The sequence below is a fragment of the Sarcophilus harrisii genome, chromosome X, assembly GCF_902635505.1.
Source record: "Sarcophilus harrisii chromosome X, mSarHar1.11, whole genome shotgun sequence".
Lineage (NCBI taxonomy): Eukaryota > Metazoa > Chordata > Mammalia > Dasyuromorphia > Dasyuridae > Sarcophilus > Sarcophilus harrisii.
In genome coordinates this window covers 17,631,616-17,653,337 of record NC_045432.1, presented here as the reverse complement: position 1 = coordinate 17,653,337, position 21,722 = coordinate 17,631,616, and the positions used below count along the sequence as shown (strand labels likewise).

General features: G+C 46.1%; 1 protein-coding gene across 4 annotated transcripts in view; it reads left to right on the top strand.

The window, feature by feature from the left end:
* The window catches only part of LOC105751120 (zinc finger protein 501), a 39,738-nt gene that overhangs the window by 905 nt on the left and 17,111 nt on the right, over positions 1-21,722 (top strand). For 2 of the 4 annotated variants that reach the window (XM_031944945.1, XM_031944944.1), the window contains exons 3-5: positions 7,874-7,957; positions 8,139-8,213; positions 9,828-9,954. In XM_031944945.1, coding sequence (XP_031800805.1) covers positions 8,181-8,213; positions 9,828-9,954 — 160 coding nt within the window. In that variant the 5' untranslated portion in view covers positions 7,874-7,957; positions 8,139-8,180. Of the gene's footprint in view, positions 1-2,689; positions 6,748-7,873; positions 7,958-8,138; positions 8,214-9,811; positions 9,955-21,722 lie in introns of those variants that run through there. The other 2 variants (XM_031944946.1, XM_031944947.1) reach the window with 2 other exon arrangements.

Here is a 21,722-nt window from a genome sequence, read left to right as displayed (position 1 = left end):
AAACCTCCTATCTCCAAATACATACCATGGGTGCCCCTTTTCTGGTTCCATCTATCACAGAAGTCTGGAGAAAATTAGAGAAAATAGACTTTTCTCCTGAGGTTATTGACGTAGGCGACTAGGGATGTGAAATGGGATTGCTAAAGATTTTTCTCTTTCTCTTTTGCATCTTTTTCTTAAGGGATAGTTCCCAGGATATGAGAAACGAAGGTGATAGAAAAACCAGAGATCAACCAATCAACAGTCAAATCAACAAGCTTTTATTATAAATACTGGCTGTGCATTAGGCACTCTGCTCAGAACTGGAGATATAAAGATGAAAGTATACAAATCCCTGTTTTGAAGGAGCATATCTTCTAATGGGGGGATAATGTACACATATGAGTATTGAAGAGTACACACAAAATGAATACCGGGTACCGGGTAGTTTGGGGTCAGGGTGCTCTAAACAACTGTAGGGCCCAGGAAAGGTCTGGGACTTCGGAGAAGATGGCCTGTGGGCTGGTCCTTGAAGGCAGGAAACCAAAGCATTCCAAGGAAGGAGGTGAGGATGAAGTAGATTATAGGCATGCAGGCAGAAGATACAGTATTGATAGTGCGGAACATCCAATAGGACAGCATGGCTAGACTGGAGTTGGAAAAGAGAAGCAAGGATTAAGTAGACTGGAAAAGGAAGAGAGGCCCAGACTGGGAAGAGATTTATATGTGAAACAGAAGTTTCTATTTTATCCTCAAAGTAATAGGAAGCTACTAGACTTTGTTGAATTGGGATAGGAGAGTCACCTGATCAAACTTGTGCTTTAGGTGGTTTGGAATGGAGAGAGAATTGAAACAGTGACACCTAGTAGGCGATTGTAGTAATCCAGACAAGAAGTTGGGGACTTTAATGAGGGTTGTGGTTGTTACCCTAGGAGGCGACTACGGAGGAAATGTGGAGATAGAAAGGACAAGATTTGGCCACTGATTGGATATGTGGGATGAATGCAGAGTTAAAGTAATACTGAGTTTACAAACTTTGGTGACTGAAAGTAGGACGGTGCCCTTGACAGTAATAGGGAAGTTTGATTCAAGTGTGGGTTTGGGGTTTGATTTTGTTGCCCATGCAGTGTTTATGGTGGAAATATTCAAAAGGCAATTGGTAATAGAGGACTAGAGCTTGAGAGAGAAGGACTGGAAATGTCGGTCTGGGAGTTATATAGAGAGATAGTCATTGCATCCATGGGAACTGATAAGGTCACTCAGAGAAAAAATGAAAGGAAGGTCTGGGACAGAGCTTTGGAACGTACTCATAGTTTAGACTAGACATGATATGCATGATGAATCCTTAAAGGAGGCTGAGATGGAGCATCTGAAAAGAAGAATAGAATGAGGAGAGTGTCTTGAAAACTCAGGGAGGCAATATTATCCAGGAGAGAGGCAATCAGCAGTGCCAAATGCAGCAGAGAGGTCAGTAGTTACAGTAGTAACTTTGGAGAGAAAAAGACCAATTGAATGATAAGATTGGAAGCTAGATTGCAGGAGATTAAGTTGGTAAAAGTATGGGAAGTGGAGACCATAGTATATAGATGGCTTTCTCAAAGAGTTTGGATGAAGAAAGGAAGGGTTAGTAATTGGCAGGGATGATAGAATGTAAAGAGTTTTTCAAAGATAGAAGAGATTTGTTTATAGGCAGCATGGAGAGAACAAAGATTAGAGTAGGATTTGATAGTGGTGGCAATCTACAGGAGTTGGGAGGGAATGATCAAGGGGGCCTGGAGAAGAGGAGAGCTCTCTTTTCAGCAATTAAAAAAAGCTTTTGGAAAAGCCTTGTCCTTTCAGGGGATATATGGTGTTCCCCGTGAGGAAGCTTCCTCCATCCACACAGGTCCACAGTTGCTGTTCACCTCCTAGTTTTAGAAAGCTGACTGGGACACTGAGAGGTTGTGGGATTTGTCCAAGGTCACACAGCCAGAATGGGTCAGAGCAGAGGAAGGAGGAAGAGAAAGAAAGAACTAATAGGGAGTAAGAACCCCAGATACTGGAGGAAATTTTAGCCGTGCTAAACTGGAGTCAAGTCACATGACTGTTTGCTTTGCTTTTAAGAGCCATTTACAAGCAAAACCCTTTAAAGGCCTTTCTACTCCTGACATCTTGATGATTTTTTTTTTCATGACTTCAAGACCCAAAATAACAACCTGTAAGGCGGTAATAACCACAAACATTTATTAAACATGAACTGTGGTAGGGAAAATCCAGACAGTCTCTTCCTACAAGGAAAGGCCAATCTACTGGGAGGCTCTCTTGCTCTCAGTTTCTTCATTTGTCACATGAAGGAGATTGCATTAAGAGGTCCTTAGGATCCTTTCTCACAATGGCTGTGATTGTACTCTTAATGTCTGGTAATTCACAAAATACATGACAAAAAAAAAACTTCTGTGAGTTCAGTAATGCTTTGAAGTGAAATTGCATTTTATTAATGACAACAGCATTCACATTCATTTTGGGGGAAAGAAAAGGAGGATGTTTGTGCCAGATATTATTCTTCCTTCAGCTCCTCAAGCTCCTTGACTATCTCAGTTGCCCATGCTGTGGAGCAGGGGTCCTCAAACTTTTTAAACAGGGAGCCAGTTCACTGTCCCTCAGACTGTTGGAGGGCCGGATTATAGTAAAAACAGAAACTTTGTTTTGTGGGCCTTTAAATAAAGAAACTTCATAGCCCTGGGTGAGGGGAATAATCGTCCTCAGCTGCCCCATCTGGCCCGCAGCCCTAGTTTGAGGAACCCTGCTCTGGAGGCTCTAGTTTATCAATGCATCTCCTAAAATGTTATGTCCAAAACTCAAACCAGTACAACTTGTGAGACTCGACTGAGGATTTTCAACTCCCTCCTTCTGAGGCACTAGGATTTCCAAGATGGTGTTAACTTTTTGGTGGCTCTCTCATGCTGTTGAAGCTTGAGTTCCATGATGCCCCCCCAGAGCTTTTTCCCAGGAACTATAACTTTAATTATGTGCTACCCATCTTGTACTTAAAAACTGGATTTTTTGAGGTCAAAAATCTTATGGGGCAGCTAGGTGGTGCTGTGGTGAATAGAGCACTGGGTCTGGAGTCAGGAAGAACAGTTCAAATACGATCTCATATACCTATTAGTTGTGTAACACTTGACCCTTTTTCCCTTAGTTTCCTCTATAAAATGAGCTGGAGTAGGATGCAACAAATGCCTTTTTAGGAAGGTCTTTGCCAAGACGACCCCAACTGGGTCAGGAAGCATTTTAATATGTCTGGCCCAGCATTTCTCAAATTTGGAGCTGGAAGTCATCTAGTCCAGCTTCTTGGTCTAGGTCTCGCTGCTGCTAAAACCAAGCTAGGATTTGAACCTAGCTCCACTGGCACCTAACCCAGCATCCTTTGCCCAATATCATTTAGTCTCTAGCCTGCTGACATCATCTTGAATTCTTCTCAGTCAGCATGTTCCACTCTTCCTCACAACTTTCTGTCATCCCCAAATGGCATGGCATGTCCTTTTTTAAATCATCGTGGAGCTCATTGAACATCACAGGGACAAATGTAGATTCCTGGGGTACTCCCCTAGAGACCTCCTTCTGAGCTGGCCCCAAACCAGCAAATCTGTCTGGGTTTGTTGTCATTTCACCATTCAGTTCTACTGAAGCATATTATCATCTAGGATAATGGCATGAGAGACTTTGTCAAATGCTTCTTAAAATCTTGGTAACTTGTACCCCCAGAACTTTTTGAATCCTGCTAGTCTAGTACCTCGTTTCAAAGAGAAAATAAGGTTAGTCTGGCACAGCCTGGTCTTTGCAGAGCTGAGCTGGCTTTGTGATGACCACTTCAAATGTTCCCTAAGCATTCCTTTAATAATATGTTCTAGAATTTTTCCAGGAACTGAAGTCAAGCTCACTGGGGAGTCTGTTATTCCTTTTTTATAAACCCTGGCCTGCTCTTTTTTTTTCCTTCAAAATTGAGCTATTTATCTTTCGCTGATCCTGTGGAGAATGGGAGAAGTGCCATGATTTCTCAGTGAGGGTCAGCAGCTACATCTGCCAACTGGTTTCAGTGCCCTGGGCCAAGCGACTCAAATCTTCTAGGCTAGTTAAGTACTTTCTTATTGTATCCCTAATTTTCTGGGGTGTCAACTCCCTATTAAATGTTTTTCTTCTGTCCTTACCATCCCAAAGATCATTCTCCTTGGCTAGGAAAATCAGCAAAATAAATGAAGCAGCTCTGCCTTTTGGCTCCTTCTTCTATGCGTTGTTCTTCTTGGACCCAGGTCTTCTGGATCTGAGGTCCTTGCACCCTTGGACATGATCTTCTTCATTCTTCCTTTCTTTTTCAAAACATGTCTTACTGATGTCTCTCTGTTTTGATATTATGATCCTTTCTGGATAGACACTTTCCTACCTTCTCTTGTAACAAAGAAAGCCAAGTGCTTCAGTAACCTCATTTGACAATGTATGTGTCGTTCTCCCAGTTGGGGGCTTCTGTTTCCTTCTTTGGGATCATCATTGGTTTTCTAGGTGCTTAGAGTTCAGTGCCATTAAAATGTGCTTCTGATTCTGCTTATTTCATTCACTTTAGCTTCTATCTTTTTTCCCGTAGGCCTTGAGATTCCTTGTAGTTATCATTTCTTACTGCTGGGCTCTCAGAATGTGGACAAGGCCCAGAAAGTGGTTTAGAAGCACCAGTGACAAGTGCCCCCACCCCCAGCTTGGTGACCAGTTGGACAAGGGATATCAGGTCATGGGTATAGAGTTGCCCTGGGAATCAGAAAGCCCCAAAGGCAGGTCTCTCCTGGGGCACTTGGTTCTGTGGCAAAAACAGCCAAGTCTCTTGGCCTCTCGGTGCCCTAATCTAAGACGAGGGAAGCTGCAGATCTGCCTAGATAGAGGGAATGGCCTAATGAAATTACAGGACCACCTTGTCCCCAATCATGAGTGAGCAGAGAGGCATGGCCACCATGGCCACTGAAGGCCAAAGATTAGGTGTCCTGGCACTCCCCTTGTTGATGATACTGGAAAGAGAAATTTGGAGTCAGAAGGCCAGCATTGTCATTTACAGTCAGAGGGACCCCGGATAAATCTTTGAGCCACTCTAAGTTTGTGGAGTTACTTTCTACTTGATGGCAGGAAAAACTGGCCAGCACTTCCAGCTGTCCCGAAGTGGAGTGGGTGCTCAGAGAGGCCTTTGGGCTTAGGCCAGATGGGCAGTACCTGCCATGTTCCACGTCTAGAAGAGGAGGGGGCCTAGATGATTTCCAAAGGTTTTGCCTGGCCCTGTGGTCAGTGGGATAAGATGAGGACATTGGGGGTCATCCTAGTCGGGTGGAGCTCAAACTGGTTGAATGGGAGGTGAGTGTGTGATTCAACAATGTTCCCAATGATTTGGGGGAGGGCAGGGATGGCGCACTTAGTCAGTTTGCAGGTGACATGAAGCCGAGGAGCTTGGCTGATAATTGAAAAGGACCTTGACAGACTGGAACAAGGGGCTGATCTAACAAAATAGGATTCAGTGAGGAAAGATCCAACTGTGAGGAGAGGGTGGCAACACAGAGAGTCAAGTGTGTTAGTGGCCCCCACACAGGGTGACAGGGAGGCTCCTGAAGCTCTTGCAACCTTGGGATTAGATTGCTGGTGGAGCAGGGGCCGGAAGAAGGCGGTGATATCCTCCAGGCAGTTCTGTCCTAGCCAGACCCCATCTAGAGTAGTCTGTCTCCCCTGGGTGCCACATTCAGAGAGTAGACAAGCTGGAGAACAGCAACCAGGATTTTGATGGGACTTGAAATTCATTGTGGATCATTCAGATGAGATGAGGAAGCAGTGGAGGCCCATTTTAAGTATGCTTGGCCCCCCAAAACGGACCAGGTCCAGAATAGCCAAGAGGCAAATTTGGGCCATGTGTAAGGAAAGTCAATATAGAAGGAGTTCCTGAACGTTTTTGTTTCCTTTTCCCACCCAGCCCCCTTTACTCCCTTGTCCCCTAACAGTTCTGCTCATCTGAGCTCATTTCCCAAGACACTGGTCTTTTTACTGCCCTGTCCCCTGTGATTATCATAGGGGAGGCGTCCATCCCATCCCAGCCACCACCACCCTCCCTCTGGGCAGCCGCTTGTAGAATCATAGAATGGGCCAAAAGTTACCCAAGGAGTTTCAACTCTGGAAGAAAATGGATCGCTGGGCATGCATTAAAGCACCTACTGTGTGTGAGGGAGGCACTGTGCTAGCTGCCTGGGTCGGGAGACTTGATGGAGGGTGCCACTTAAGGTTGCAGATGACCCAGAGCTGGAGACGCTAGCCAGTACCCTGGATAACGAGACATCATGCATTAAGGGCCTGACAATTAGTACCTTGGGCTGAGGATGCTCAGTAAAGATAACATGTAATATCTTACACTGGAGGACCAGAAGTCAATCTCCCAGGTACAAGTGGAACTGAAAAGTATTCTGGGCCTTTTCAGTGACTTTGAGGGCACTCTACATCAAGTATGATAGGGCCAACAAGTGAGCTACTGAGAATAGAGGCCAGGAATAAGGAGGTGAGGACCCACTGTTCTGTCTCTTCAACAGAACACTTCTGGAGTCCTCTGCTCGCTTCTAGGTCCATGGCTTAAGAAGGCCATCGAAGAAGTTTTGGAGGAAGGCCGCCAGGACAGTGAAGGGACTTGGGTCCATGCTGTGTGAACATTGACTGAAGGAGCTGGGGCATTTAGCCTGTAGGAGAAAAGCCTCATTGGGACATTATAACCTTGAGCAGGTATTTGGAGGGCTTCCACGGGAGGAGGCATTGCAGTTGTTCTGATCGGCCCCTGAGAGCAGGAATGAGCACTTGTAAGTTGGGGGGGGGGGGTCAGTCTCTGCTTGATGACAAGAAAAACCCACCAGCAGTTCCAGCTGTCCTGAAGTGGTATGGGTGCTCAGAGAGGCCTTCGGGCTTAAACCAGATGGGCAGTACCTACTATGTATCAATAACTGCTAAAGGCAGTCCCTGCCTTCGAGAAGCTTACAGTCCAATGGAGGAGACAACTTGCAAACAAATCTATACAAAGCAAACTACATACAAGTAAAGCAAAGATAACAGGGAATGCACTGATACTCACGGGGATCAGGAAAGGCTGCCTGGAGAACTTGCGCAAATACGAGGGAGGGGATTTCAGGCAGGGAAAATGGCTGAAGTCAGGAGATAGATTGGTGTGGGAGAGAGGCAGCAAGTAGGCCCGTGTCACTGGGTGGCAGATCTGTGGGCATGAGTAAGGGACGAGAATGGAAGCTTAGAGGAGCCAGATTCTGAAGGGAATTGGGGTTTGATCCTGGAGGGAATAAGGAACCAGCCCTGGAGTTGAGGGGAAGGGAGAGTGGAAGTGCCATGTGCTTTAGGAAAATCACTTTGACAGCCGAGTGGAGGATGGTCTACACTGGGGAAGCACTTGAAGCAGAAGAGCCCAATGGGAAAGCCATTGCAGTAGTCCAGATATGGAGAGATGAAGGCCTGCCCCAGAGCAGTGGCAACATCCTAGATGTTTCCAAGGCATCGGATCAGATCTGTGGGGAAGGAGATAGGTGGGAGTTGAGGATGACTTCTAGGTGTGTGAGGGGCTGTGAGGATGGTGGCGCCCTCAACAAGAATAAGAAAGTTAAGAAGATGGAGGGTTTGGGATTAGGACTAGCAGTGGGAAGGCATCAAAGAGCCGGTAGTAGCAAGGATCAAGAGAACGTTGCTGTGTTTAATCTGGGTGAGGATGGGAGCTGGAGGCTGGACTGAATTTCCTCCTGAAGACCCCCCAGGTTGTGATCCAAGGGGCATACGGTGCAAGTAGGAACTGGGACAGGGCAAAAACTCAGTAGGGCTGCTATGCTACAAGACTGCTTTTTCTCCTTTTCAGGGAAACTTCCTCTATCCCTCTGTCAGGGACACAGATTGAATCGGAGGCCCAGGGGACTGTCGGTTGGGTGTAGAACAAATCAGCGTAAGTAGGAGGCCACCGGGACCAAGAGGGATGTGAGCCCCCTATTGTGAGGAGGATTTCTCAGTTGCAGGCTCTGTTGCTTCTAAATGGGTTGTGTGAGGAGGTACCTAGTGGTTTGGGGTGAATGAGCCAAGCTTATTAATGGAAAAAAGAAATCTTAATTCTTCTGTTTGCTTCCTAGATTCCCAATCTTTTCCCTTAAGGATCCACAGGAGACTAGCTGATGGCAGCTACCCTTCTGATGGCTAGGCCCCAGGTGAGATACACTTCTGTTGTTCTCCCCAAGCTCATGGCCCTACAGGCTCATCTTTCCCCTCAGCTTCTCTTTGTCTTTTAAAAACAAGTTATTACAAATAATATTAAACATCACTTTAAGCAGACATACTTGCCTTGCAGTTATTTCTAGTTTGATGAATGAAATTTGACCCATAAAATTTTCACTCATCTTTTCATCGTTTCTTTTCTTAACATTGCTGCTACTGTGTAATCATCCCCTTTCTCATTTGGGTTCTGCTCATGTCATTTTGTTTCCATTCATATAAGCCCTCCCAGGTTTCTCGAAAACCATCCTGCTGCTTAATTCTTACAGCACAGTTATATAGCACAGCTTGTTCAGCCATTCCCCAGTGGGTGAGCATCCCCTCAGTTCCAATTCTTTGCCATCACAGAAAGAGCTGCTATAAATATTTCTGCACTTATTGGTCCTTTCCTTTTTTCCTCGGATCTCTTTGGGATACAGACTCAGTAGAGACACTGCTGGATCATGGGATATACAGTTTGATAGCCCTTTGGGCATAGTTCCAAACTGCTCTCCAGAATGGTCGGTCCAGTTCACAATTGCGTCCACAACACATTAGTGTGGACCTGCTTTTCCACATCCCCTTCCACATTTGGCATTTTCCTTTGCTGTCATGTGAGCCAATTTGATAGGAGTGAGGTGGAATCTCAGAGTTGCTCTAATTTGCGCTTCTCTAATTATTAGTAATTTGGAGTATTTTTTCATGTGACTACTGATTTCTTCCTTTAATAATCCCATAACCTTTGATGACTTATCTGGTGGGGAATGGCTCTCAATCCTACAAATTTGAAGCAATTCCTTTACTAGAGAAACCTCACTGAGCTCCTGTTTTTAGCAGCTTCCATCAGCGATGCTTTTGTCCTGTTCCCTGCCTGGGTACCAGCTGCCTGGTACCTGTGCTTCCACAGCAATAGCTAACAAAAGAGACCCAGGATGAGCTGTTCTGGAGAGACAGCCTGGCCATAGGGAAGGCGCACCAGGGTTGGAAACAGTCCTATCTCCAGTTAATGGTCACGTGTTTCTGGACGAGTTTCCTCCTCCCTCTGAGCCCATTTCTTCGTCTGTAAAATGGGGATCGAGTCCTCCTTGTTCCTGCTGATTAGGAGGCCCAAATGCTGAAACATCACCAAATCGTTATAGAAAATTGACTGTTAATACCTTCTCTCCTCCCCTACCCACACTGTACAGTAAGGAAACAAGAACAGAGATCGAAGTAAGTGATCTAATCATGATCACATGGTTCATTGATGACGACCCTGCTCGTTATTTTTTCCATTCCTATTGTGATTTTCCCTCATAACACAGATGGGGAAACTAAGGCTGGCCCCTTGAGGTTAAAGGACTTGTCTCAGTTTAGACTTCAAGCTCATGGCAGAGGCAAGGCTGGAAGGTCCTGAGTCCTGCCAGAGCTGGCAATAGCACTGCCTCTTTCTAGGAACATGGGGAGCCTTCTCCTTCACTGTTTCCCCTGCCCACTAGCCACCATTGTCAGAGTTTCTAAGCGCTTTCAACATTCATCTTGAGGTAAAATTATGGAATTCCCTTTGCATCAGCAGACACCTGTTGTTCTAGGAACTGGTGACATTCAATGACGTGGCGGTGTATCTCTCGAAGGAGGAATGGGGCCAACTGGACCCTTCTCAGAGAGCCCTCTACAAAGATGTGATGCTGGAGAATTATGGGAATGTGGTCTCCCTTGGTAAGGACCTTTTGCCTCTTGCACATTTTTCGTGCTAGGTCCCAGAATCAGTCCTCACTTCTTAAATATGGGGAGATAAGTTGTGTTCTGTGGGCCCAAGCCTGCTCTGGACTCTCTTTCTCACACACACGCATACGCCTACACATATACATGTATGCGCACACACACGCACACACAAACGTACACAAGCAGTCTGCTGCCTGGTCCCTTATTTGAAGCCTTTGCACTTGCTGTAGCACCTTTCTTTCTTGTTATTGGGCCAGCTCAGCTTCTCAGCCCCCAGAATCCCTGCTTTACTTGGTTGAGGCTCTAATGGAGGATATTAGATGTAGCCCCTGCAGTCATGGATTTGGGGTAGGAGGTGAGGCTGAAAGAACCAGAAAGAACTGGGACCACAAAGGTAGATGAGCCACAATTTGGATCCAGGTCTTCTGACCGCAAATTGAGTGTGCTCCAGATGGTGTCTCCTTGTTTAAAAGTCAGGCTAACATTGAATTGAATTGGAGTTGTCTTCTAGTAGAAATAGCAAGACAGAGTGGCTAGTAAGCTCACCGGGCACCGGGAGGGCCTGCACTTGGCAGCTCCTGTGCACCAACTGATGGCCTGAGCAATCATTGGCTCCCTCCCTCCCCCTGCTCCCTCAATAATGGATTTGGGGTTCAGTGCTCATTATGTATGAGACCTGGGGCCTTTTCCTGTCTCATTTTCATCTGCTGGGACATTAAGATTTTCATTGGACCTAACGAGGTGGGCTTGGCAGGTTCCTCTGTTTGTCCCGTGGAGTGCCCTCAGCTGCTCCTAAGCTTTTGCAGCCTCTTTTGGCTCAGGGCACCCAAATGAATGTTCACGACCTCCCAGTCCGTCCCTCTGAATTTCTTCCTTGAGAGACCCAGCCATTTTGTCTGTCATGTGATACCTGCGTGGTGACTGTGAAAATGAACCAATTCCTTAAAGTAGAAAAGCAAAGTAAAATTGGGAAAATTCATTAGCAGCAAACTGCTAATATTCCCAGTTACCACGGACCAGGCCAAACCACATCCCAGACCCTGACCCCCATTAGAGGTCAAGAACCCAGTCCAAACTTTGGGATAACAAGCTTGGCCATCACTGTAGGAGAGCTGCAGCTTCCTTGCATGAAAGTTTTTGCTTGCCTCAGGAAAGTTGCAACTTTCCTATCCAATTATTCTGCTGCTCTCCCCAGGACCGCCCCTGGAGGCCCCACCATTCCCCATACAGATGGTGCCCCTGTTCATGGCAGAGAGAGGTCTTCCCAGAATGGATGGGTGGGCAGACTGTTCCCCAGGGCATGAGGGCTCCCCCTCTTAGAATCCCCAGCTTCTATATCCAGCTAAGGAGCTGCCTCCTACAAGAGACTTTTCCTCATTTTCCCAAATGTTCTCACCTCACTCTCTTGACCTTCCTTAATTTTACAGGACTGATCCTCTGTGTTTACTTGTTTTTGTGTACATGCATCTTTCTCAATAAAATGTAAGCTCCCTGAGACCAGGGTCTCTTTCGTTTTTGTTTCCATATGCCTACATGACAGTGTCTGGCACACAGTAAGCACTTAATAATTGCTCGTTGGATTGAATTAAGTTGACAAATGCATTCATATATGCAAAGCTGAAACATTCCCCAGACGTCACTCCTACGGAGGGCACTTTGCCTAAAGCAATATCATGGCCATGGTAGGTGTCCAATAAATGTGAGTGTAATGGCATTGAATTCTGTAGGTCTGTGAGGTGGATGAGTCCTGTGATCCCAGGCCTAGGAGACACACATTTGAGGCCTGCCTGAAAGGAGCAATTCTCCCGTTAGTTGGTGGGAAGGAGGATGTCCAGGGCATTGGTGACAGTCAGATATAGAAGGCACAGTAAACTGCTTTACTGACTTCTGCGGTGCTAGAGACACTGGCTCATGGAGTCAAGGAAGCAGCGTTAGCTCAGTCAAACAGCCAGCGCACCTCGAGCCTTTAGGACAAGAAAGAGAAACCGAGGGAATGAATGGAGGCTGGGAAGAAGCCCGATTGTAACCTTTGCAGATGGTCACCCAGTCAGCCAGCCAGTAAACATTAAGTGCCTACTATGTGCCAGGCAGTATGCTAAGTCCTGAGAATTCAGATAAAGAGAAAAAGAGGCCATACTCTCAAGGAGCTTCCAGGCTGACTGGGAGAGCTGCCACATACAAATAGCTTTATGTAAACAAGGTGTTCACAAAGCGAAAAGTGGAAAGAATTAAGAGAGAAGGCGCTAGAATTAAGAAGGGTTGGGAAAGGCTTCCAGCCAGGAGGCCGCTGTCACTCAACCATAGAGTACAAGGAGAGAGGGAAGTCGAAGAAAACTGGAAAGTGGGGAGGAGTGTGTGTTAGGAAGGGCTTTGAACACCAAGCGGAGGATTTTATACTTGTTCCATAAAGTGATAGGGAGCCACTGGAGTTCGATGAGCAGGGACTTATGCTTTAATGCCACTTGGGCAGCTGGGGTGGGGAGAGACTGAGACAGGCAGACCAAGCAGCAGCTGTTGCCATTGTATGGACGTGAGGTGACGAGGGCCTGCACCGGCACGGGGCCAGTGTCCGAGGAGAGGAACAGATCCACACAAGGGATGATCCCAACATAGGATCGTTGGCAACCAATTGGGCGTGTTAGGGGAGCCAGAGCAAGATAGACTAAGCGATCTCTTTGAAATAGCAGTTTGTGAAGAAGCTGTGTCAGACGGACCAAGTGTTGTATGGGTGACAGTCTCGTTAGACTCGGTCCTACCCCCCCAACCCCACATCCATCTTCACTGCCAAGGTCATGTTCTGCTACTCTGTCTTTACTCAGTGCTGGCTGTCCGTTAGGCTCGCACACAGTCCAACTTTTGGAGCGGGATGGGATGCTCTCCAGGGGATCCATGCAATCCTTTCTCAGAGAAGTTTATCTTCTAATGTACACATTTCCCCCAGATGGAACCCATTATAAGATCCCTGACTCAATACCTCCCCCACCTTCTCATTCCTAATTACCCTGGCTCCTTTCCCTCTGGCCTGCTCTCCCCTTTCTTAGGTTCTGTTCTCCCACAGTCTCTGCTCCTGTGGAAGGGCTGGAGGAAATTCTTAGCTGTTGATCTTTGGAATTGGTCAGGGTGTGTCACCAGTTTCCCCTGTCATTCATCTCCTTCCTTCATTCCACCAACTTCTCACTTAGTAGTTCCCTCCTGTAAAAGGGATTCTTCTTTTTGCTGAGGCAAATGGGGTTAAGTGACTTGCCCAGGAAGTGTAAAGTGTCTGAGGCCACATTTGAACTCAGGTCCTCCTGACTTCAAAGCTGGTGCTCTATCCACTGCACCACCTAGCTGCCCTCTGTATCAATTCTTTTTGAGGGAATTGGGGATTTCATCCATGGAGTATTATCATTTCAACTTTCTTACTTCTCTTCTGATTTTTTAAGATCTCCTGAAACAATCTTGAGTCCCTTAGGTCTATTCTGGGTACCCTTGCTGATTTGCTTTTGTCTTTTATTCCATACTTCTTTTTTTTTTCCAAGCAAAAGTTTACCAGTGACAGAACTTAGCCTTCTCTTGATAATTATATCTTTTTACTTACTTTCTTGAGTTTCTTTTGTTTGGCACATTGGCAAGTGGAACTACTCCCCTCTGGAAGGTGGTGCTGCTGCTCTGCAGAAATGCCTAAAATGAGCCTATGTTCATTTGGGTTGCAACTTGAGCCCCTTTTTATAATATGCTATTATTCCCTTCTCTGATTTCTCTTCCAAACAGAATGATCTTGGGTTCTCCCAAAGGTCTTTCTTTCATATTTCAAGAGCTGTCTTCAGGCTGTTTCATTATTGAAATTGTGAAACAGAACCATTATGTGCCCTGAAGGAAATGTGAGTTCCCCATAAATCTTTGGATCTGACCAACTAATAGTTATCTCTATTCAGAAGTTCTGTACATAACTTTTTATATTATATACTGCAAAATAATACTCAGCTCTTTTTATTTTTCTTTCTGGGATGCTCATGATTCTTGTTATCTCCGCATGTCCTTTTGGAAAACAGGGTATTCAGCTGGAGGGAGGAGGATTTGAAACTCAAAATTTGAAAAAAAGAATGTTAAAAATATGTGATACATATTTTGTTTATTTTATAATAGCTTTTTATCTTTCCAAATACATGCAAACATAGTTTTCAACATCCACCCTTGAAAACCTTGTGTTCCATAATTTTCTCTCTCCCTCCCCATCTTCCCCCTCCCCTACGTAGCAAATAATCCAGTATAGATCAAACATGTGCAATTATTCTAAACATATTTCCACATTTATCATGCTGCACAAGAAAAATCAGATCAAAAAGGAAAAAAATGAGAGAGAAATAAACAAGAAAACAACAACAACAAAAAGGTGAAAATCACAACTATGTTGTAATCCACACTCAATCCCCACAGTCCTCTCTGGGTGCAGACGGCTCTCTCCATCATAAGTCTATTGGAATTGGCCTGAATTATCTCATTGTTGAAAAGAGCTGCATCCATCAGAATTGATCATTGTATATAATCTTGTTATTGCCATGTATAATGATCTCCTGGTTCTGTTCATTTGCTCAGTATCAGTTCACGTAAGTCTCTCCAGGCCTCTCTGAAATCATCCTGCTGATCATTTCTTATAGAACAATAATATTCCATAACATTCATGTACCATAACTTATTCAGCCATTCCCTAACTGATGGGCATCCACTCAGTTTCCAATTTCTTGCCATTACAAAAAGGGCTGCCACAAACATTTTGGCACATGTGGGTCCCTTTCCCTCCTTCAAGTTCTCTTTGGGATACGAGCTCAGTAGAAACATTTCTGGATCAAAGGATATGCACAGTTTGATAGTCCTTTGGACATAGTTCCAAACTGCTCTTCAGAATGGCTGGATCAGTTCACAATTCCACCAAGAATGTCCCAGTTTTCCCACATCCCCTCCAGTATTTATCATTATCCTTTCCTATCATCTTAACCAACCTGAGAGATGTGAAGTGGTATCCCAGAGTTGTCTTAATTTGCATTTCTCTAATCAGTAGTGATTTAGAGCATTTTTTTCATATGAATAGAAAAAGCTTTAATTTCTTTGTCTGAAAATTGTTCATATCCTTTTGACTTTTTATCAGTTGGAGAATGGCTTGTATTCTTATACATTTGAGTCAATTATCTCTATATTTTAGAAATGAGGTCTTTATCAGAAACCTTGGATGTAAAATTTTCCCCCAGTTTTCTGATTCCTTTCTAATCATGGCTGCATTGGTTTTGATTCTACAAAATCTTTTTAATTTAATATAATCAAAATTATCCATTTTGCATTTCATAATGTTCTCTAGTTCTTCTTTGGCCATAAATTCCTTCCTTCGCCACAAATCTGAGAATTAAATTATCCTTTGTTCTCCTAATTTCATAGTATCACTCTGAGTAAATCACGAACCCATTTCTACCTGATTTTGTTATAGGATGTTAGGTGTGGGTCAGTGTCTAATTTCTGCCATACTAGTTTCCAATTTTTCCAGTAATTTTTGTCAAACAGTGAGTTCTTATCCCAAAAGCTGGGGTCTTTGGGTTTGTCAGACACTAGATTACTATAGTCATTGCCTATCATATTTTGTGACTAACCTCTTTCACTGATCCACTACTTTATTTCTTAGCCAATACCAAATGGTTTTGGTGACTACTGCTTTATAATATGGTTTTAAGTCTAGGCCACTTTCATTTGCATTTTTTCATTAATTCCCTTGAAATTCTTGACCTTTTGTTTTTCCAGGTGAGTTTTGATATTATTTTTTTCTAGCTCTGTAAAGTCATTTCTTGGCAGTTTGATTGTATGGCACTGAATAAGTAGATTAATTTAAGTAGAACTGTCATTTTTATTATATAAGCTGGGTCTACTCATGAACTCTTGATATTCTTCCAAATGTTTAGAAATGATATGTATTTTAAAAAGAAAGATAACAGTGAAATCACTTTGGCTAACGTGAGGTTCTTGTGTTCTAATGTTGTTGGATCTTCTCTTCTATCAGTTTTCTCCCATTAAGTATTTTTTGTGGTACAAATCTGTTTTTCTTTCTCTTCCAGCCTTTCTTTCTTTAGCGAGAGCCATGGCCACCTGCTAATTTGTAGACGAAGGAATAACATCCAGTGAGGTTGGAAAGATAGGTTCTGTCTAGTTTGTAAAGGGATTTCAAGACCAGAGAAGTTTCCATTTCATCCCAGAGGCAATAGGAAGCTGCTTTATTTACTTGAGTAATCGAGTCATGGATAGATCTGTGATCCAGCACTTAGTACCTGGCCCATAGTAGGTACTTAATAAATGTCTCTTGTCTGACTGAATCCAAGGAAAATCCTTTTGGCGTCAGTGTGAACAACGGACTGGCATTGAGAAACCTATGGCATAGGCCAGTGAGGAGGCTATTGCCCCAATTTAGGGCAACAGTGACAAGGGCTTGCACTGGGAGAAGGAGTAAACTGTGTGCCATGGTTCCTGCTTCAAAGCTTTCAGTGGCTCCCCATTACTTGTAGAATAAATGGTAACTCAGTTCCCCAACTGCCACAGGCTTCTTTCACTCATTTTACACTATTTCCTTTGATGCACTTTATGGTCCGGTCACACTAAATCACTCTCTGTTCCCTGATCGTATTTTCTTTGTACACTTGTGTAAACAGTCCCCTTTGCCTCGAAGAGAGACACAAACTTCCATCTTTTCAAGATCACTTTCTTCTTTCAGAAAGAGTTTTTAAGTACAACTTACCCACTATCCCCCCAACCAGAAGTTGACCTTATCCTCACTGGTCGCTCAGCTGTCACTGAGTGTCTGACACTTAAGAGAGATGCAGAGGACTGGGGCTCGGACAAAGGTAGTCATTAAGTCACTTGACAAGGATTTATTAATTGCTTACTATGTGCCAGGCACAGTGCAGACTGCTTCAGATACAGAGAAAGGCAAAAATACGGTCCTCACCCACAGAGAGCTCACAGTCTGTCAGGGAGACACTTGGGATCACTGCCCGTGATTTCCAGGGGGATCTCCTCCTGATCTCCTCTCTACCTCTTGGGATAGTTGACCTGCTCTTCCTGGGGGTTCTGCCTGCCTGACCCGGATCTCTATGGGGGGTCTTTCAGCCCTATTTCACTGTGGGGGGGACTGCCAGTGAACTCCATGGGGATGTCTCCCAGTAATCTTCATGGGGGGTCTATGCCCCTCATCTACATGGAGGTGTCTCTCTTCCTATAACCTTGCCAGATTTTTTTCCTTACATGTTTCTTTTATCTTCCTGGGACCTCCTACTCTTTCCCCCCCATTTCCCTGAACATCTTTGCCCCGTATCTCCCCACACATGGGTGTCCCCTTCCACATTCTCTGCTCTTCCGTGAGTCTACTGCTATCTATCCCTCATATGTTCCCAAACTCGTCCCGTGATCTCCCTGGAGGGTTTGGCTCTGATGTCCACAAGGTGTCTCTGACCCTGAGCTCCATAAAGGGTCTGTTTCTGTTCTCCAGGGGGTCTTTGACCCTAATCTCCATAGGAAAGTCTTTGACCTAAATCTATATGGGGGGGGGGTCTCTCTTCCCTATGTCCCTGGTGGGACTGCTAGGGAACTCCATGGGGGATTTGCTACTAAATGCCATGAGGGATCTGCGACTCTGATTTCCAGTGGGGTTCCCCCTTGATCTCCAAGTGGGAGTCTTATCTCTAGTCTCCATGGAGTGGCTGTGACATTGAACTCCATAGAGATCTCCCTCGATATCCATCGGGGTGGGGGGTGGGGGATTCTACTTGTGATGTCCATTGAAGGTCTCCCTCTGATCTTCATGTGGTATTTCTGACCCAGATCTCCATGGAGGTCTCTAAACTTGATTTCCATGGAGGGGTCTCCCACTAATTTCCACGAGGGATCTCTGACCATGATTTCTCAAGGAATCTCCTGTTCTCCATGGAGGGGTCTGCCTCTCATCTCCATGGGTGTCTGGCACTGATGCCCATGGGGCTTCTCTCAATGATGTCCATGGGGGGGGTGTCTGTCCTTGATCTCTGAGGGGATCTACCTCTGATGTCCCCGGGGAGTCTCTGACCCGGATCACCGTACGGGGGGGGGGGTTGGTCTCACCCAATGATCTTTGTGGGGGGTTCTATGCCCTTCATCTCCATGGAGGTGTCTCTCTTCAAATAATTTTGCCACCTGTTTCTCCTTACACATTTCTCTTCCCTTCCTGGAACATCCTGATGTTTTCCCCCATATTTCCCTAAATATATTTGCCCTATGTCTCCACACATGCAGGTGCCCTTTTCCATCTTCTCTTGTCTTTCCTGAGTCTGTAGTTCTCCATCCCTCTTTTGTTTCCCTAATCTCCATGGGGGTTCTGGCTCTGATGTCCCCAGGGTGCCTCTGACCCAGATCTCCAGGGAGGTGAAGTGCTTGTATTCTCCATGGGGAGGGTCTTCCCCAATCTCCACAGGGGTTCTTTAACACAGATTTCCATGGGATGTCTAATTCTTCTCTATGAGGGGTCCCTGATCTGATTTCCAGGAGGTTCTTTCCCTGATCTCCATGGGAGTCTAGCTCTTATATCCATGGGGTAGCTTGACCCAGATCTCCATGGGGGTGGGGAGGTCTTCCATTATCTCCATAGGGGTTCTTTGACACACATTTCCATGGGGTGTCTATCTCTTCTCTATGAGGGGTCCCTGATCTACACGGGAGTCGCGCTCTTATGTCCATAGGGTAGCTCTGACCTAGATCTCTATGGGGGAGGGGGAAATGCTTCTGTTCTACATGGCGAGGGGTCTTCTCTAATCTCCACAAGGGTTCTTTGACACAGATTTCCATGGGGTGTCTAACTCTTCTCTATGAGGGTCCCTGACCTGATTTCCAAGAGGACATCCCCCTGATCTCCATGGGAGTCTAGCTCTTATGTCCATCATTTAGCTCTGACCTAGATCTCCATAGCGGGGGGAACTGCTTGTGTTCCCCATGGGGGGGTCTTCCCTAATCTCCCCAGCTGTTCTTTGACACAGATTTCCATGGGGTGTTTATCTCTTCTCTATGAGGGGTCTCTGACCAGATTTCTAGGAGGATCTACCCCTGATCTCCATGGGAATCTAGCTCTTATGTCCATGGGGTAGCTCTGACCTAGATCTCCATGGGGAGGGGGGACTGCTTGTGTTCTTCTTGGGGGGGGTGTTCCCGAATCTCCACAGGGGTTTTTTGACACAGATTTCCATGGGGTGTCTATTCTCTATGAGGGCTCCCTGACCAGATTTCCAGGAGGATCTCCCCCTGATGTCCAGGGGAGTCTAGCTCTCAAGTCCATGGGGTAGCTCTGACCTAGATCTCCATGGGGGGGGGAACTGCTTGGATTCTCCATGGGGAGGTGGCTCTTCCCCAATGTACACAGGGGTTCTTTGACACAGATTTCCATGTGTTTTCTAACTCTTCTCTATGAGGGGTCCCTGACCTGATTTCTGGGGGGATCTCCCCCTGATCTCCATGGGAGTCTAGCTCTTATGTCCATGGTGTAGCTCTGACCCCGATCTTCATGGGGGGGCATCTGCTTGTGTTCTCCATGGGGAGGTGTGTGTAACTCTTTTCTATGAGGGGTCCCTGACCAGATTTCCAGGAGGATCTCCCCCTGATCTCCATGGGAGTCTAGCTCTTTTGTCCATGGGATAGCTCTGACCCAGATCTTCATGGGGGCGGGATCTGCTTGTGTTCTCCATGGGGGGGGGCGTCTTCCCAATCTCCACAGGGGTTCTTTGACACAGATTTCCATGGGGTGTCTAACTCTTTTCTATGAGGGGTCCCTGACCTGACTTCCAGGAGCATCTCCCCCTGATCTCCGTGGTAGTCTAGCTCTTATGTCCATGGGGTAGCTTGACTCAGATCTCCATGGGATGGGGTGGGGGGAAAACTGTTTGTCTTCTCCATGTGGGGGTCTTCCCTAATTTCCACAGGGATTCTTTATCACCAATTTCCTTGGGGTTTCTAACTCTTCTCTATGAGGGTCCCTGACTAGATTTCCAGGAGGATCTACCCCTGATATCCATGGGAATCCAGCTCTTATGTCCATGGGGTAGCTCTGACCTAGTTCTCCATGGGGGGGGGACTGCTTGTGTTCTTCTTGGGGGGGGGTCTTCCCTAATCTCCACAGGGGTTCTTTGACACAGATTTCCATGGGGTGTCTATCTCTTCTCTGTGAGGGCTCCCTGACCAGATTTCTAGGAGGATCTCCCCCTGATCTCCATGGTAGTCTAGCTCTCATGTCCATAGGGTAGCTTGACCCAGATATGCATGGCGGCGGGGAGGGGGAAACTGCTTGTGTTCTCCCTGGGGGGGGGTCTTCCATAATTTCCACTGGGATTCTTTAACACAGATTTCCATGGGGTGTCTAATTCTTCTAAGAGGGATCTTTGACCAGATTTCCAGGAGGATCTCCCCCTGATCACCATGGGAGTCTAGCTCTTGTGTCCATGGGTTGGCTCTGACCCAGATCTCCATGGAGGGGGGACTGCGTGTGTTATCTAATGGGGAGGGTCTTCCCCAATTCCACAGGGGTCCTTTGACACAGATTTCCATGGGGTGTCTAACTGTTCTTTATGAGGGCTCCCTGATCAGATTTCCAGCAGGATCTCCCCCAGATCTTCATGGTACTCTAGTTCTTTTGTCCATGGGGTAACTCTGACCCAGATATCATGGAGGGGGGCATCTGCTTGTGTTCTCCATGGGGGCGGGTATCTAACTCTTCTCTATGAGGGGTCCCTGATCAGATTTCCAGGAGGATCTCCCCCTGATCTCCATGGGAGTCTAGCTCTTATGTCCATTGGATAGCCTGACCCAGATCTCCTTGTGGAGGGGGGAAACTGCTTATGTTCTCCATGGGGCAGGGTCTTCCCTGATCTCCACAGGGGTTCCTTGACACTGATTTCCATGGGGTGTCTAACTCTTCTCTATGAGTGCTCCCTGACCTGATTTCTGGAAGGATCTCACCCTGATCTTCATGGGAGTCTAGCTCTTATGTACATCATTTAGCTCTGACCTAGATCTCCATAGCGGGGGGAACTGCTTGTGTTTCCCATGGGGGGGGGGTCTTCCCTAATCTCCCCAGCTGTTCTTTGACACAGGTTTCCATGGGGTGTCTATCTCTTCTCTATGAGTGGTCCCTGACCAGATTTCTAGTAGAATCTCCCCCGATCTCCATGGGAGTCTCGCTGTTATGTCCATGGGGGAGCTCTGACCTAGATCTCCATATGGGGAAGGGGGAAACTGCTTGTGTTCTCCCTGGCGGGAGTCTTCCCTAATCTCCACAGGGGTTCCTTGACACTGATTTCCATGGGGTGTCTAACTCTTCCCTATGAGCACTCCCTGACCAGATTTCTAGGAGGATCTCCCCCTGATCTCCATGGTAGTCTAGCTCTCATGTCCATGGGGTAGCTTGACCCAGATCTCCATGGGGGGGGGTCTTCCCTAATCTCCACCGGGGTCTTTGACACAGATTTCCAGGGGTGACTATCTCTTATCTGTGAGCAGTCCCTGACCTGATTTCTGGGAGGATCTCCCCCTAATCTCTATGAGAGTCTAGCTCTTATGCCCATTGAATAGCTTGACCCAGATCTCCTTGGGTAGGGGGAGAACTGCTTATGTTCTTCATGGGGTGGGATCTTCGCTGATCTCCACAGGGGTTCTTTGACATAGATTTCCATGGGGTGTCTATCTCTTCTCCATGAGGGGTCACTGACTTGATTTCTGGGAGGATCTTCCCC